The sequence below is a fragment of the Melospiza melodia genome, chromosome 8 (genome assembly GCF_035770615.1).
Source record: "Melospiza melodia melodia isolate bMelMel2 chromosome 8, bMelMel2.pri, whole genome shotgun sequence".
Lineage (NCBI taxonomy): Eukaryota > Metazoa > Chordata > Aves > Passeriformes > Passerellidae > Melospiza > Melospiza melodia.
The window spans coordinates 35,119,759-35,138,028 of NC_086201.1; the positions used below are offsets into that span (position 1 = coordinate 35,119,759).

At 48.5% G+C, this 18,270-nt stretch overlaps 1 protein-coding gene across 1 annotated transcript in view; it reads right to left on the bottom strand.

Moving 5' to 3' along the window:
- Positions 1 to 8,219: 8,219 nt before the first annotated feature.
- ABCA12 (ATP binding cassette subfamily A member 12) overlaps positions 8,220 to 18,270 on the bottom strand; it is an 80,359-nt gene continuing 70,308 nt past the window's right edge. Inside the window, exons 45-54 of the mRNA XM_063162653.1 lie at positions 17,021 to 17,289; positions 15,793 to 16,003; positions 14,232 to 14,341; positions 13,462 to 13,606; positions 13,199 to 13,333; positions 12,314 to 12,417; positions 11,976 to 12,068; positions 11,423 to 11,528; positions 10,776 to 10,913; positions 8,220 to 9,600 (exon numbers count right to left, since the gene is read on the bottom strand). Coding sequence (XP_063018723.1) covers positions 9,481 to 9,600; positions 10,776 to 10,913; positions 11,423 to 11,528; positions 11,976 to 12,068; positions 12,314 to 12,417; positions 13,199 to 13,333; positions 13,462 to 13,606; positions 14,232 to 14,341; positions 15,793 to 16,003; positions 17,021 to 17,289 — 1,431 coding nt within the window. The 3' untranslated portion in view covers positions 8,220 to 9,480. The remainder of the gene's footprint in view (positions 9,601 to 10,775; positions 10,914 to 11,422; positions 11,529 to 11,975; positions 12,069 to 12,313; positions 12,418 to 13,198; positions 13,334 to 13,461; positions 13,607 to 14,231; positions 14,342 to 15,792; positions 16,004 to 17,020; positions 17,290 to 18,270) is intronic.

An 18,270-nucleotide genomic window follows, 5' to 3' on the forward strand; every position in this document is an offset into this window, starting at 1 on the left:
TCCACACCTTCAGTCAGGGCTCAGCACCTCCAGTTCCACCAGGATAAAGCAGATAACCAGGACTGACTTTGGGAAGAAATATGCTATGATTTCTTAGCAACAAACTTGCCTCACTTTAAAAAATTCAAGTTATTTTGGAGGCTAGAGAAGAAGTGGGGACCTTGTCTGAGTGCTTGAGGGCAGAGACAGATGCTGTGCCCAAGCACTGAGATAAGGATCCCTGGGCAGTGAAGCTGTGCCACCACCAAATTTAGAAATGATCTGTGGAGAGGGATGGAGCCAATCTGGCATGAGCTCCACACCCAAAACACCAAGTACTGTCATGTTGGTGCCCTGCCAGCCTTGCTCTGGTGCACGAGTGTCTCAGCCCCACCTTTAGCTTGAATAAAGTCAAATCAGGGGAAAAAATAATACATCAGCAAGGATTGCAGCTGGCATTTCTGGGGAATACGAACTATGTGGGTAATGCTCCCTTGATTTAAAATGAAATGCTCCTTCCCTGCTAAGCCTTCCTTCCAAAGGGAGGAGCAGCAGGCTCCAGCATCCCACAAAACCCATGCCTGGTGCTTTTTAAATGTGAAAGCCAGGGTTGAGCTGCAGATAAAAAAATAAGGAAACCTGTGGAGTTACTGCAGAGATCCATGGGTGCAATGCAGCAGCTGGCAAGTGCCAGCACTGTGCCCTGCACTGGGGCTGGGGGTGGCAGAACAGGTCCAAGACCTCCTGGTCTTGCTTTGCCCCTCGGTGCTGATTTACCGTGTCAGCACAAGAGAGATTCTGTGGGGCTGCAGCCTGGCCTGAGCTGTTGGCAGTCCCTCACATGGAGAGCTCCCAGAACATCTTCCTGACTTCATCCTGCCTGGAGGAAACCAAGGAACAAAAGCCACATCTGTATGTGTTTACAAGTAAAGTTATGGATTCTGCAAATAGGTGAGGATATTATTTCTTCCATCCTAATCCATACTAAATCCAAGTTAACATGATAGTGGCTCCTGGTGATTTATGTTGTTATAGTAAATAACAGCAACTGCACGGCACTTAGCTGATGATTAATGATCCTTATTTACAGTGTGCTCAGCCCAGGTCTGCAGTTTACACTTGCAAACATCAAAGGAGAGTTCAGCTTTCCTTCTCTCCTGTATTTTGAGGCCACGTTGTAAATCCTGTGCCAGCAGCCTCGGCAGCTGCATTTTAATCCACAAATAGGATTGCCATAAACTTCCAGGAGAAACAGTGGTCTGACCTGTGAGCCAGGGGGGCTGTTTCCCTCTGGGAACCTCTGAGAGCAGGTCTGGCTTCTCCAGCCTCTGCAGGGAAGAGAGCCAAGCTGTGACAGTGGATGACACCATCACACCCTCCCCTCCAGGTTGTCAGGGTCTGTCACTCCAACACACCATGCTGCAAGCACAATTCCTATTTTTGTGCCCTGGTTTTGCTGCAATCCCTCCTCTTGATCCACCTGAGGGAAGCAGGATGGTTTGTGAGCTCCTCTGCACTCCCAGCCTTGCACCTGCACTGCCCCATGCTGGGATTCCCCAGCCCTGAGCCATCCAAACCCTTTGCACAGGCTCCTTTTTCCTGCCCCACTCTGCCAGCAGGCCCGTGGGGATGGGACAGCTCTGGCACAGACCCTCCTGTTTGCACCAGGTGGGTGCTGAGCACCTCTGCATTTCACAGCCTAGGTGGGAAAACAGCTTCCCACATCCCAAGGTGATTTCAAGGACTTTATAACCTCAGAGGCTGGAGTGCTCCCTCACACAGCCCAAGCCAGGAATGCCGAAGGGGCTGGGAGGGAAGTACAACACAGCAGCTTTGATTTATCAGGATGAGGCTGCTGAGATAATACAGGAACTCAGCAGTCCAGGGGGGACACTCATCTCTCCCATTTCCCTTGCTGGGAGAAGTGGTGCTCTATTATTCACAGGGGCACTATATTAGCATCATATATGAGCTGATTTCAAGCCCTGAAGTCACCTCATGTGGGATATTCACAGTGGAAAAATGACCCCTTACAACATCAAGACTCTCCAAGGGAGCTGTGAAGGTTTCTTGCTCTCACAGGTCACTGACATTCACCCAGGAATGACATTTTCCTGCAGGCTGACAGAGTTATGTGGTTCTGGCACACAATGGGATTCCCAGAGTGGTTGAAATATGAACTCAGTCTGAAGCTGCATCCCCTTGCTGTGCTGCCTCCACTGTCAGGAAAGGCAGGGCAGCAGGCATGGAGCAAACCATCCCATTCCTCCTGGAGCATCTCCATCCCCTGCAGGCATCTGGGGGTCCAGCCATAGGTGTAGGACCTTTAAAGCTTGCACATGCTTTTACACTGCCTGGTCTGCAGCCCAAATCCTCCCAGTGAAGGTCCCCTTGGCTGCAATGGCATGGTATTCCCTAATCCTGCCTGATTTCACCCATCCAGCCCTGAGGAGCAGGAGGGTCCCTCAAACAAGCAGCCAGGGTGGTTTGTAACAAACACCCCAGCTTTGCCTTTGCTGCCATCCACCCATATGTGGCAAAGAGCTGATTGTGGGGGAGAAAGGTCCTTGCTGAGTGTGTGATGAGGATGGTCAAATGCTGAATGGCAAAGGCAGGGGGGAGGAGAAGCCTCACTGCCCTTGCTCTGGAATGTTCTCACAGGGTGTTATTGCAGCATGAGCAGCAGCCCAGGAGGGATCACGCCCTTTGTGGCTCCTCAGAGAGGCTTTGGGAATTCAGGGGAGCTCTGGAGGCTCATAAAAAATGAGTAAAGGAGTCAGGCTGAGCAATGGCTCTCTGTCAGGAGCCAGGACATCCCTCTGGCTGTCCTGAGCAGCCAAGACCACTACCAGGGGGCTCAGAGACCCTGGCACAGAGCCCAAAATGCCCCTGTGGTTTTCATTATGACCCGTGGAGCAAGTTACCAACCTTAGATGAAGATCTTAAACCACAACAATCTAAGTGGAATGATAGTGAATTTATCACAAAGTGAAAAAGTAGATTTTGGGGTTTTTGGTATGGGGGTTCAGGAGGCAAGATGGAGGGATCTGGGCATGTCCTGCCTTTCTCCTTCTTCTTGGCCTCCATCTGCTGCTGTGATGGTGGCACAGATTGGTTTAGAGTAGAAGCTCACTGTCTGACATAGGTGATAGGCATTGGAAAGTAATTGTAAACATTGTATACATTGTAGTTTTTAGTATAAAGACATAACACAGCCCTGGGGGCAGGCAGAGTGCCTGGACTGTCTTGCTGAGTGGACCTCACCAGGGCAAGAGAAAGAATTTTATAGATAAGATACAATAAACAACCTTGAGACTGAGAAATGAAGAGCCCTGACTCCTTGTTCAAGCGCCGGGCTGGGAAAAGAGACTTTGAACATTTCTTGGGGTCACTCTGACCAGCTAGAGGCCCCGACAGCTCTCTTCCTCTTTATGGCAAGGCCAGAGCTGCCCTTGCCTGGTGATCAGGCATTGATTCCCCGGGTTCCTGCAGCAGAATGGATTTGGCAGCACTGCAGCTGCTTTGCAGTGATGGATGGGAATGGTTATAATTGTTAATCTGATTAAGCCTATGCTCTCAGCTTCTGCTTGTTTTACTGGCATTGAAGGTACCTAAAGAAACACCTGAGGAGGAGCATGTGAAGATGGATGGAGCATTTGCTTCTGTGCACCTCAGAATTGATCCCAGGGCTCCATGTGGTGATGTGAGTTTGCATTAAAACAGGGTACCTGGATTATCAACACATGCCAGCCCTCAGGCTTTGTGGTACAATGGGCAAAGGAGAGTCTCCTTCAGCTTTATTTTCTCTCTTTGACAGGATTTTAAATAAGAATCTGGGGGAGCAAGGTGTGGTTACACAGCCTGCTGCTGTCCAGAGCAGCCTGACTGCGGGCTTTGACAGGGACTTCAGCTGAGGCTCCAGAGCAAGAGCCATACTCCAGACTCACAGCTGGCTGCTTTGGGGATGGAATTATGCTCAAGGCTAAGCTTCTTTTACCTCATGTAACTGCACAGAGATGGCCAAGGGACACCTAGAAGTGCTCTGGTGTTTCTAGCAATTCCTAATGTTTGCATTGCTAATTTTTTAATGAGTTTTCTTATCAAAGTCAACTCTGTTGCTTTAACTTTCACGGTTCCTGGAGGCAGGGTACATTCTGGCACTGCAAGAGGGAAATGTCATGTACAAAAATGTGTGAAAAGCTCTTACCTTTTAGAAGCACCTGGATCTTAATCGTTTTCCAGCAACTGTCTGTTGGAGAAAATTGCTCTTACAAAGCTGAAAAAGGTTCCTTCCTGTGTTTCTCCTCTGGGAGCCCTTTCCCAGGGGAGGAGCAGGCCACTGCTGGTGATGCAAACCCTCATGTCCCTCCTCTGGGACCTCAGGGACATGGGTCACCAGGCAGGCTTCAGCTCTGGGCTGCTGGCCCTCTCAGCACGTCTGCCTGGAACTGCACTGGTGTAATTAAAGGTATGCCACTAATTGGATGCACAACCCTAAGGGGACTCCTTTAATTGCATTTCAATCTGGTTGGTATCATTTTAACTTAGATTCATTGCTGTCTTGTGCAGGAATAACTCAGCTGGGGCTGGTTATGGAGATCATCCTGCTTCCTCTTCCCTGTCACACACTGGATGTGCTTCAGTTGGTTTGTGTCTGGCTGGGAAAGAGGCAGAGGGCTGGGCAGAAACCCTTCCCCTGGCAACCAGGACACGGAGAGTAGAGGGCTGACAGCTCACCTTGACCTGCTCATGGAGGTAAGAGCCTCAAATATTCCCCTGTCTTCACCTGGATTCCATCTCCCGTGCGTTACCATAAATTGCCATGGCCGTGCTTTGTTTTTTTCTTTGTCAGTGAAGACCTGAACTCTTTGCAAGAGAAGCTTAATTTCTACCCAACCTGCAGGTCTAGAGAAAGCCTCACTGCTTAAAGCAAAGCACCTCCATGACACCCGAGGCTGGGGAGATGGTGGGGTTGCTGCTTTGAGCCTTACAGCTCATGGGAGCACTGCCATGTCCTTGTCTCACCCCCAGCACAGGGCCATCAGGGTTGCTCTCCCTGGTGGATTCCTTGTTTCCAGAAGTGTCTTCCAGCAGCAACAAGCAGTGAAGTGGGGGCTGCACCCCCCAGGATGAGCACCTGGGAAGGAGAACTGGTTCCAAGTGTTGCTCCATGGGTTGCAGGCACAAGGGTCTGTGTTCTTCATCCCAGTGGGACTCTTCCATTCTGGGCATGTGCCACCATCCAGGTGCTGCAGGATTGTACCGTGGCATGGGGCAGCCTCCAGCCCCAAAACTCTCACACTCCCTGTGGTGATTTTGTGCATTCTACAGATATTTTGAGGAGTCAGGTCTGGCCCAACATGGGCTGCACTCACCATTGTGCTCCCTCCTTCCCAGAGCTGTGTATGTGAGCAGCATGAGGAGCAGAGCCAACAGCAAGAGCTGGCTGTGTCCCTTACTAATGCTCTTCTTATTATTTCAGTGCCATCTTCCTTCTTTCCATCCTCTCCCCGAACAACTAAATTAATTAGAGTGATTTTTTTTCTTTAAATACTGCCATGGAATGATAATTCTGGTGAATTCAATTTTTTTTGTCATTCCCCACTGCTGCTTTTCTGTGTTGTGCTCACTTTTAATATGCTGTTGATACTTTGTTAGAGCTATGCAAGATCACAGCTGTTGTCCACAAAAAAAAAAAAAAAAAAAGTAAAATCATGCTATGTGCTGTTGCCATCCAAAACCCATTTTTCTTTCTCCACCAGCTCACAAAATAACCCTTCCACTATTAACTGAAGAGACAGATATTTTTCTTGGCTTGCAAAAAGCCTCCCAGCAACTTCAGTGAAGCTGCAGCAATGGAAGGAAGCTGAAGCTCCTCCAAAAGGCTAAACCCCATTGTGAGCCTGTTATGAGGATGGATCCCTCAAATTCTGGACCCAGGAGTGACTCTTCACAGGCTGCAGGTCCTTGGGCACCACCAGCCCCTAAGCTCCAGCAGTCACTGAATTTTGTTTACCTGGATGTGTTCATCTGAGCTGTAAACATGTTTACTGAACTGACCCAGTAACAAAACCACTCCTGCAGCTCTCGTGAAAGGACCAAAAAATCCCATTAGAGACCCTGAATTTATATTTACAATATTTTACTTAACACCGACTCGTCTGAAGAGTTTTCCCCAGCCCTGCCAGACCCTTTCTGACCCTGCCAAACCAGCCCTCAGTGCCATTAGCACCGAGAGCAGAGCTAAGGGAGCAGCACAAAGTGATAAAGGCAGGATGGAGATTTGAATCACTGTCTCCAAGTCCACAACTCCAATTACAAACCTGACTTCAATCAGCCTGCCAATGCACACAACCAATTCTGCAATTCCTCCTTGACTCCCTGGCCCTGCTTAGCGACTGCCCTGCCTGTCCCTGCTGTTAAATGCATTTTAAATGAAGCCGGTGCCAATTAACGCCCCGGGGCTGTGTGACCGTGCTGGGCGGGCTCGCCCTGGCACTGCTGCCCCCTCGGGGGATATTGGGGTGACTGAGGTGACGCTGCTTTAAAGGAGGAAGATGAAAAGCTTGTTTCCCCTGGAACGCACACTCGTCTCTGCCTCCTGGAGAGGTGTGTGCCGTGGTACGCGGCAATCCCAGCTCCCTGCTCAGGCCAGAGGAAGGAGGCAGCTTGGTGGCTCATTCTGGAAGCAGAAATTTTGCCTTCTGAGGGGGTTCAGAGAGGGCTGGCGGTGGGAGGCACCCAGTATGACACCCCTCTCCTGCAGACCCTCAAAACCTTTCAGATGCTCACCAGTGGTTTCTCAGTCAGTGCTCTGCATTCCTGGCCACCCCTGGGACCTTCTCAGGGAGACAAGGAGGGGATGGGAGGCATGGAGCTGATGTTCAGAGGCAGGAGAGTGCTGGCTTCCAAGGGTTTTGCTTCAATTTGAGCTTAGAACATGTCGTCCTTCTTCCAAAAGGGCCGGGATGGATCTGAGGCTCTGCAGGGAATGGGGTGTTTGGAAAGTGGCAGGAATGCTAATTCAGCCCCTGGTGACGTTATGTACAAGCTCCCTGCCAGATGCTTCCAGCCCCCAAACGGATGTAGCTGCTTCTCCACGGGCCTCAGTTCAATTCCCCCAGTAAATAAACTGTGCCTTGCTTGGACCAATACCCAGAGTTTGATTGCAAGAGCAGATGGTTTATTTTTACCTGCGAGTGAGAGCGGGGATTGTAGATCATGGCCGTGACACATTTCACACGGAGCAGATGTTTCTATTAATGCCAGAATTGGGTGGGAATTCAAAGGATGCTTTTGCCTTTTTTTTCTCCTCAAAACTCTATTTTACACAATTAAATTGCAACTTGCTGAAGTATTCCAATGAATCAATGAATCACTTCCTTTTTTTTTTTTTCCCTGTTTGATTAGTAGGCTCTAAAGGGACAAAAGAATAGTTTTGTATCAGTCTCCCTCAATTACATGTAAAATACATCTGGACAGAGTCTGAAGATCCATCTTTCACTGGCAGTTGCAAAGCCATCGACATAATAAAATAATACTCTGATTGGTATTACAAGGCTGCATTTAAATCATTGGCATTCATGCTCTCAGTCCTTTGCAGGGAGCACAAGCCCTCCATTAGCGAAAAGCTTAATTTTATACTATGATCTGTGTAAGATGTGCAATGAAAATGAGAAAAAAGAGCTTTTGCAGAGCTGGAGACATAATAATAGAGGCTACAATGGATGTCTGGGCAGCTTTTTCAGTCACTTATAAACTGCAGGTGTCAAATGCATTCTGCAAAGAAGCTGAATCCCAGTTTTAATTACAGTCAGCAGGTTAAAGCATAATTCAAAGCTCTATAATACTTTCAATCCATAATAAAACTCCTCCTACTATCAGTAAGAAGTTTCCACCAAGACCAAGGAGAGGACATGACCTCCTTGCAGCAGCTAAACCTTGAATTTCAGCATGCCACTGAATACCAAGGGTGTTTGGGGTTTTACAAAGTGCCTACTCCTTGCACAATTCTCACAGCAAATCCTGGCATCACAGAGAAGCTGAACTAGTCAAACTCATGGTCAGGGTAACAAAGATGTGTCATTGCAGCTTTCATCAAAGGTTCCTTTGATTTAAATTAGTTTGAGGGAAGGAGAAGAAAAGGAAGAAGAAACCACCTGGCTGGAATTGTGTGGGTGAACCCAGGTAAGTTGTGTGGGCCACCCCAGGTCTCACAAGGTAAGGCTTTATCTGCAATCTGTTTTACCAGCAACAGCAAGTTTATTGAGCTCAGAGTTGAAGTTCATTTTGTGCTTGAAGGTACATCAATGCCCTGACCCAAACCCGAGTCTCTGGGGCCTTATGCTGATACATCTAATAAAGAACCATATTAAACTATCCTATCTATTAATCATTCTGGGGGAAGAGAGCAGGGTGTGTGTGGTGGTGTGCTGAACTCAGCTGCTGGGGGCTGCTCTCAGAATGGGCAGAGCACTCCCTCCAAGCCAGCAGGCAGAGTCTTTGAAGCAGGAGCTAATGATGCCTTGTTATGTGGGAAAACACAGCTCCAGGGTCAGGGGGCAGCCAGCACGTGGGGCTGAGGTGGAAGGTCACTGGAGAGGACACAAAGAGGCAAAGCTGCTGGAGATGGAGGCTGTGTGAGCAAGGGGGGTGCTCCTTGCTTCTGCTGTGCCCAGGGAAATACAATCCTATGAAGGAAAGAGCTTCTTCCAGTCAGAGCATTCAGCCAACAGACCTGCCCTGTTCCACTCTTCAACTGTTCCAGAGCAGCCCTGAACTCCAGCCAGAAGGAGAAAGGGGCTCCTGGGGGAATCATCTTCCACTGGGTACCAAGAGCCAGGAACTGCCTGGGACCAGAGGAGTTACACAGAGCTGGAATAAGCTACAGGAACAAACCAAAACCACTGGAAGCACTAACTTATAAAATAATTATATTTGTGCTGACATAACCAGAGAAGCTCTGTGTCATTGCCAAAGATGGCCCCCAGCAGTGGCCTTTGCCACTGTCAGTATTTAACACCTGCATCCTCACAACCCTCCTGTGAGGAGGGGCAAGGCCATGAGCCCCATTTCCCCAGGGAGAGCCTGTCAGAACTGAGCCACTTTCACCCAGCAAGTCTGCTGCTGAGCAGGGAGAGGAGTGTGGCTTTCCTCTGTGGCTGTGGGGCTGCTCTGTGGTCAGACACCTGCACTGCCCACAGCTCCTCTGCTCCATCACAGCCACAAGCAGCACGTGGTGTTTAAATCCTCACAGCCATTGCAGTGATCATAAAACAAGAATGGGGGGTGGAGGGGAAAGAACCTGTGGAAAGCCCAATCTGATTTGTAACCAAGTGCCAGTCTCAAACACCTACCACGTTCCTAGTGACGTTAATTAAGCGCTTATCAAAAAAACAAAGTACTTTAAGAAAGTGGGACTGCTTATCCCCATCACCCTAAAATCACTTAAAACAGGGTTGGAGGGGCTGTCAGGGCTTTTCCCCAGCTTCTGTGATCCCTTCAATAGATGGAGCTTATGGTGCTAGCCTGGCTACTTGTGTCAGAGCTGTCCAATGTCACATCAGGACCTGCGTCCACGCCATCAGGATCTGCTTGATCTTTAGCAAAGTTGATGAAAACCTGCAAGTTTAAAGGAAAACAGTCAGTGTGTGACAGCATAAATAATTTATGACATGAATGAATATAAAAAAGGCATGGCTGTTCATTTGACTGTGAGCCTGGAGAGCTCGCTCGGGGATGGATTCACGCTGAATTTGAGAATTGCAAATGGTTGGGCTTCTGTGGGCTCATGTAAATAAATGGATGTGCAGACATTCCTGCACAGAACCTCATTGTCCTGCAGCTCAGGCTCCTCAGGAGCCAGCCAGGCACTGCCCATGCAGTGCTCCTTTCAATCACACTGTAATACAGTCCCATGATTACTTCATAAACCCATCTGTCCCTGTGTAATTGACATCTGTTCACGCACAACCGCAGAGTGTACAGAGAGGTGTATGAAACCACACATAACAGCCTTCCTTTCAACAGCAGCTAATGAATACAGAAAGGACTCTCACCAGAACACTCCCTGCAATCACATTTGCATATTCACAGAGCCAAGCTGTCCTCCCACAAAATTTGAGCTGGGGCTTCCTGTGCTTTGCCTGCCTGTTTCTCTCACAGCCACTGCCCCTTACTGGAGCAGCACTGAGGGAATCCCTCCCAGACTGCTGTGTCACAGTCCATGGCACTGCAGGGCTGCAGCTCTGCTCTTCTGTCTGGGACAAACCTAACATTCCAGGTGCTGATGCTCAACAGGGTGATTTCTGCTGGATAGTCCTTGTGGCAATCCCTTCAGCTGATGTGCTCCCTACAAGATTTTGTTGTCATTGGGAATGTTCTTCCCAGGGAAAATGGAATGAACCCCAAAGCTAAGTTTGGAGTAATGCTAAGTGAACTTACAACCAGAAAAGTGAAATTAAGCATGTTTTCAGGACTGGTAGAAAGCCTAGCCCTGGATTTGGGGGTGATTCATAATCCTGCCCTTCACCCACAGCCACGAGGCTCCTGAAATCAGCAGTGGCAGAGGGAAGAACAGATCCTTTATGCTCCAGGCAGCTTTCTGTGTGTGCTTCCCTAGCACCAGCAGAGGTACCTGGAGGCAGCAGTGCTGACAAAGTACCCCCAGGAGGAATATAGATGGAAATCCCTTTCAAACTGTAGTCTATTGTGTGCAGCAGTCCATTATGTGTAACCATCATTCTGCTCCCCTGTTAGCAGTTTTAAATGGATGGCCTCACATTTTAATTCCTTACCTCCTCCAGCGTTGTCTGACTCACAGAGAAGTGCCTGATGTTGAAGGCTGCTTTGTTGCCTTCCAGGAGATCAAATATATTTGCTACCCCTCCTGCAGAGACTGGGACATGGTACTCCACCATCTTGAAATGCTGATCCTGTGGGGACAGGAGTGGTGGGGGAAAGCCAAGAGCCAACAAATCCAACAGCTGGATCCAACAGTGCCCATGGCATTTTCCAGCTCCAGGTGTGCAGTTTTGATTCATGCAGAGATTGGGTTACAGCCAATGGATGGGATTTGTGACTCAGTTACTCTGGTTTTACAATTACTCAGTTACTGGAAGTACTGGAAGCATCTCTACCCACTGAACCTAAAGGGGGTTTCTATCCATTCCAGGCTTCAGAGGGAAGGGTATTCCCAGGGCAGAGGGGCACCTAACAGCTGCCTTGGAGGGTCACTGCAGCTCTTTGGCTGATGTCACTTCAGCCACCAGGAACTGGAGTGCTCCAGCCCTCAGAAAATGCAGCTGAAAGCAGTGACAAGTGTGGCTCTGAGAGCTCAGGTCTATGTGCACAGTTTGTCACAAGATGTCCACCTTGCAAGGATCTCCTTGGTCACTTGGAAGGGATTTTGAAAGCCTCTCCTGAAAGCATTTGCCTGGCTTACCTTCAGGTATGTATTTGGGAAGTGTGACTTCATGAACTCTGTCAGCTTCTCAGTGCAAACTGTGCTGCTGTTTAAGTGCATCTTCACAGTGAATCCTCTTCCAAATCTGGGGGAGAAAGAAACTCACAATTAACACTGTAGGAAAGAGAAAAACAGATGAAGAAACTCCTTTGAGAGTGCTGCACAGCCTCTTTGGGGAAATCTAATCCAGGCATGGTGCAGCTTGAATGGGGTCAGGATTGTTAACCTGGAGTGAAACTTAGTAAGAAGCTGAGCTATTGTTATAACTAATAAAAGCAAAGCTCAGCCCTAATACACATTTCTCATTTGTAGCAGTGAAGAGAATACTTTGCGGGACACATTCTGGGAAGACAGGCTGTGAGGGAGTAGAAAGTGCATTAGTTAACACAGAATTTCAGCACTGTTTAAGGGACATGAACCAGGAAATGTCATTGTTTTGATAACACAGGTCTCATGTTCTGAGCACTCAGAGCTGTAGGTCAGTAACTCCAGAGGCTGTTCAGTAAAAGTGGAAAAGGTTTACTTTACTGACCTGCTCTTGATGTGCTGCAAAGAGCCAATGCACTGGAATGTCCCATTCACCATGATGGCCAGCCTGGTACACAGGGCTTCACACTCCTCCATGCTGCAAAACCAACCAAGAAGCTCTAGTTAGTCATTGAGAAAGTATAAAAATATGGTTAATACCTGGGGAACACCACTGATCTTCCCTAAAGTGTTGTGGGTCTCTCTGGACACCACATTCAGCCACAACAAACCCCCAAACTTGTCACAGCTTGGTGCCCTGAAACTGTGCAAGGACCAGGGAGGGATGGGTCTCTCCACACTTGTGCTGACCCCAAAAAGAGAGGCAGAGCAGGCCAGCCCTACCTGTGGGATGTGAGTATCACTGAGCATTTGTTCTGCACTTCCTCACTGATGATTTTCCAAAGGTGACGTTTGGCGTTCGGGTCCATTCCAGAGCTCGGCTCATCCTGTTGGGAAAGACAGGACTGGATGGAAATTTGCACTCAAAAAATAAACAAGCCTGGGCTCAGGCAGGAGTTTAGTATAGAGAGAATTCCCCCCTCCTATTTTTATAGAGGTATTTTATCTCACAAAGCAGCAGGAGCACTGGCAGGTGGTCAGAAGTAAAGGCAGCACTGCTGGGCTCAATAGAAGTCAGGATAAGGGATAATTATGTCCACTAGGTATCAAACTTAATATTGGAAATCCTGCTCACAGAGGTCTGCACACATTGAGTGCACAGCAAGTGGGAAAACTGCACAAAAAGGTAGGTTTTACCAATGGGGTAAGCCCATGGAAGAACTAGAAATTCAGAGTGAAAGGCATGTCAGGAAGCCAAACCTAAAAAAGCAGTCACGTTCTAATCCTGAGGAAAGTGGCCCCTTTGCTCTCCTACAGTTCTGGAGCCTTGGCTGCTGCTTTTCTTGCAAAGCTGTGCAGGTAAATTGATAGAAATAAAAGACAAGAGAGAGCAGAGTTTAATTGGCAAATGTATGGTCTAATTTTGACTTGTGGAAGGTGCTGCCAGAGAAACTGAAAGACTTGCCACTCTCTTATGCCCTCAAAGAAAAGATGGCTGTTTGCTGGAATCTGAACTTCCCTGTGATGGTTTCTGTTGTCAGGCCAAGCATGGGCACGTGGGGAGTGTCCCTTAAGCTGTGCCTGAGGAGGTTTTGTGAGACTGTCCAAGTTCTCCTCCCAGCCCAAGGGCCTGCTCCTCTTCCCTCTCAACAAGACCCCATTTCTCACCAGCAGCAGAATGGATGGGTTGCCAATGAGAGCCAGAGCAGTTGACAGTTTCCTGTTGGTGCCATAGCTGCACATGGAGGTGACTCTGTCCTTGTAGGCCATCAGGTTCAGCCGGTGCAGGAGCTGCAGTACAACCTAGGGGACAAGAGTTCTGCTTCCACAACATGCCCAGCCCATGGAATACCACACATGGATCTACTGAAGGACTGATTTAAAGGCTCCAAATGGCAGAAATGCTGCAAGTCAAAGCCCTTGCTACTCACTCCCTTGATGTCCCCCTCTGGGATGCCATGCAGCCGAGCGTAGTAGTACATGTGCTCCTCCACGGTCAGCAGGTCATCCAAGGCATCCTCCTGAGGACAGTAGCCAAAGAGTGACCAGTGGGCCTCACTGATGTCATTCAAGGACCTGTGGAAGGAGGTGGCACATCACTGTAACCTCACTGAATTGCCAGTGGGCCTCACTGATGTCATTCAAGGACCTGTGGAAGGAGGTGGCACATCACTGTAACCTCACTGAATTGCCAGTGTGCTCTGGAATTAAATAGGAGGGAGAACATCCCTTTCTCCTACTCCCTAGCCACCTCCCCAACCCTTGAAGGAAAATGCAAGATGGATCTGCAGAGCTCCAGCTTTCAGGCCCCCAGTTCTGCAGAGGCTGCATGTCCAGTATGTAGCTCCCCAGTTACTGCCAGCACAGCTGCCACCAAGCCTACACCTGGTAAGGAAAGCTTTGAGGTGAGTCCTGCTGGGCTCCAGGTCTGGCTTAGAAGTGGGATCCCACTGCTGAGGATCTGAGCCTGATCCCATCTGCAAATGGGTTGAAGTGGAACAAACACCTCTGAGCAGCAAAATGCAACCCCCCTCCCAGGAAGCAACCATGCCACCTTCAAAGGATGAATTCCCTGGTTTATTTACTTTTGCTCTGGTTTGAGTGTTTTATTTCAGATTTTTACATTTCTTTTCCTTTGCCACCCAGCCTTAAAAACTGCTCTCAGGTTGATTTGCTTCCCCAGAAATGATATCCTCCATACCCAGAGTGATCCTGGACCCGCAGCCTTCCACTGGATGCTCCAATATCCCCTGTCAGCATCTTAAAGATTGTTGTCTTTCCAGCTCCATTCACACCAAGCAAGCCAAAGCACTGGGAAAGGAAAGTCAAAATGTAAACATGCAGAAATATTGCTCTGAGATGGGTGCTCAGTGCACCTTGGCCCTTCTTCTTCCAGCCCTTGAGCAAGATGAATTGCCAGAGGAGCTCAGAGCATGCCAGTGTTATAATGGAGGTTGTTTATGGTGCAATATACTCCAGCTTATATTAGCACCATTTGTTTAATGTGGTGAAGAACCAAGGATGTGTCTCCAGCAGAGTCAGTCCTTTTACTGTGAGCTGCATTTCTGCAGGAGCTCAGGCCCAAATCCCCAGCAGCTCATCTGTGCCAAGCCTCCCTTTGACAGGGACAGAGCTGCTCCTGGGAATGGGGTGAGTCAGGTTTGGCACTGCTTAAAACCTTGATCAACACAAGGTTTTTGTCACATAGCATCACCAAAGAACCACCTTAATAAGATGAAGAATTATCTCCCTGTAGTGTAGTTCCAGCATATCATGGTAAAATCCACATTTTATAGCTAAACTTGGATTTAGGCACTTGTGTGTTGCATCAGCCATCTCCATTGTGCTGTTAATTACTGTTATTTTGCCATCATTAGCACAGAGCAGCTGATGTGGAAGCCCTCCTGTGCTGGGGATGCACAGCAACCCATGGCCCTTCCCCACCTTGGTCCACACAGGAACAGGAGCTGTGCACAGTGTGCAGTGCAGGGCCACAGCTCCTGCTTACAGCTGGGGAATGGTGCCCTGAGTCCCACCAGCATCAGGGTGAATTTTGCTAGAAGTCAGAGACCTCAGTGGCAGTCCTGGCTTGTAAAAAATCCTCAGCCATAAAGACATGCACAGTGTCCATGTGAGGATACTGTCCTTTCATCTCAGTGGGACCCAGGCCATTAAAATAAACCAGGTGTCAAGGATTAATTCCAACCTTCCCCACAAGTCAGGTGCACAGCCTGAGGTACAATCTGGTCTCCAGTTTCCTCTGGATCTCAGAGGTGCTCTGTGTACTCCCGTCTTTTCACTTCTCACTGCACTGACATGACCAAAGAATGTTGCTTTCTTTGGAGCTAATTTTAGGTCCTGATTCATGAAAATGTGTGTTCAGCTGGAGTGATTTGTCTTCCCCTGATGGGAAAACACAAGCAGATAAGCCTGACTCACCATCTCCCATGCAGTTCGGGTGACTAATTTCAGCTGGGCACGTTCTGCTGTCATTATTTACCACCTGGTGATCCCCAGTGACCCTCCCCCCCCCCAAGACTGCACTGTACAAGCAGAGCATGCAGACATTTTGCTCTGAATATAGAACTCCATCAATTCCATCCACTTTCCCTCCTTCTAGGGCCTCTAAACTGTCACTTGATATCCCAAATTTACCAGGAGCCTTCTGTGACCCCAAGAATCAATAAATGAGGCAAAGAAAGGAAGAGACCAGAAGATGGCAGTGACAGGGGAAGGTGCCTGCAGCCTTTCCCCTCACTCACCTCCCCAGCAGGGATGCCCAGGCTGATGTTCTTCACTGCTGTGATGCGTTTGTGAGGGAGGTGGTAGATCTTGGTGAGGTTCTGGAGCTGCACCACGTCGAAGTCAGCTTTGCCAGACTCCACCCGGCTCCTCTCAGCCTGGACATCGCCATCCTCCACGGCCGCAGGGGGCAGAAGGGAGGCTTTGCCATGGACTCTGTCAAACAGGAACCTGGGGAGGGCAGAGAGGGACTCAGCCTCGGGCACCAGCCGGGGTGGATCCCAGGGAGCCTCCCTGTGAAACCCCAGGGCATGCACACAATACTCAGACATACAGTTTCTATTCTCTCCTGGTATTTGCTCCACCCAGTTCTCTTACTGCCTGTTTTTTCCTCCTATTTGTCAGCAAATATTCTGGGCTGGAGCAGGTCCTGCCTTGCTGGCAGCTCCTAATGCAGGAGACAGGGATGTTCTCACTCCTCTCTGTGTGCACCCAGGGCAGAGGAGATGGGGAGAGCCAAACAGAGGAGGTTGTCAGTGGAAGACAGCCCTCACCAACAGCTGAGTATCCACCCACCAAACCCAGGTTAATATTCTAATATTAACCTCAGTTAATATTAGAATATTAACCCTAGTTAATATTCTAATATTAACTGAGAGAAAACTCACTCCACATTCACAAATTGTCCTGGAAATTATGTCCTGCATAATTTCCAGTGATGGTGCAGGAACCCAGAATGAGATCACAGAGCTGTGGCTGTTCCCAGTGAGGCTCCAGATATTACTTAGTGTTTCTTTTATGGAAAATCCTTTCCTTAGGATTTTTCCTCCTGAGAAGCTGAGAGGCCTCAGGAACAAAATGTAAACAATGATTATCTGCTGCTGTGGAATGCAACAGGTGGGTCTGTGATTGGTCTCATGTGGTTGTTTCTAATTAATGGCCAATCACAGCCCAGCTGGCTTGGACAGAGAGTCTGAGCCACAAGCCTTTGTTATCATTCTTTCTTCTTCTATTCTTAGCTAGCCTTCTGATGAAATCCTTTCTTCTATTCTTTTAGTATACTTTAAATATAATATATATCATAAAATAATAACTCAAGCCTGCTGAAACATGGAGTCAGATCCTCATCTCTTCCCTCATCCTCGGACCCCTGTGAACACGGTCACAACTTAGGACTTGGGCTCCAGATGTTACTCAGGACTGAGGCTGCAGATGTTACTTAGGACTGAGGCTGCAGATGTTACTTACTCCAGGACCTTGTTCCAGACTCTCTGGACCATCCTGTCGTGCACTGTGAGTCGAATGGCAAAGAACACGGTGCCCTGGATGAACATGGCCAGCAGCTTGGATGTGGTCTTGTCCAGCTCAAAGGTTTTGTCAGGGTAGTCCACTCCATAGGCTCTTAAGAAGCCCAGCAGTGCCTGATCCTGAGAGAGTTCAATCAAGCCATAGCCAAAGCAAAATTGTGGGAACAGCAGGAACACATGCCTTAAATTTTCAGCAAGATCATGCAAGCCCTGGAAAAGAAAAACAAAGAGCAGCACAGTCAGTCACTGCTTTTATTCATGGAATAAATTCATAGGTTTTACTGTGGGACTGAAGTGTAACAATTACACTGGGATTTGCCTGTGTCTCAGCAGAGATAAATTGAGAGCAAAGAGCTCTGCAGACAGCTCGTTTCACAGACACAAGGTCATAAAAGTCAACAGGCAGCTCTGAGGTTGTGATCACCCATAGTAAACAGCAGCCAGTTCCCAGCATGGTCCCTGCTGCTGCTCCAGCACCCTGAACCCACCATGAGCCAGAGCTGAGCCCTGCCACTGTGCCCCCCTAATCTGTCCAGCACAGCCTGCTGCCCTGGAGCATTGCCCTGGCTGTTTTCCTTGGACAAACATCTCCATAAAACAAAAGGTTTGGCTTTTCTAGACATAGAAGGGCTTTTCCAGCTAATTCACAGCAGAACAGCCCAGTGCAGTCTCACAGTAAAGAACTCTGGTACATTTCTAGCAGAAGAAAGGATTAGGGCACAAAGCAAACTGGAGAGGCACTAAATTAGCATGGAAGGGAACTGACTCCCTGCCACTGGGGCACAGGGGGATGAATGGTGATCATAATTGCATATCCCTAAAATCCAAGGGGTTGCTGAACAAACTCTGTCCAGACAGAGAGAAAAATCCAACCCAGCTATTGTAATTGCTCTTCATAAAGAAAGAAATCTAAATGTAAGGTGTGCATTTTATCCCAGCCATTCCCAGGCAGATCTCAGGTTAAGAGAGGGCTTTGCTTTAGGGAATCATCACTGTCTCTGGGTTGTTTTTCATCCTTTCAGGGAGAAGATGACTGCATTACAGACTGGAATGACAGACAGCTGGTGCTGGGTTAGCTGCAGCACATGTCAGACTCAGGGCAGTGACATTCAGCTGTCACTCCCCACAGCTCACGCTCAAGAACTCAGCAATGGTTTGAAGTGTCCATCAACAACTTCTTATCGAGCATCT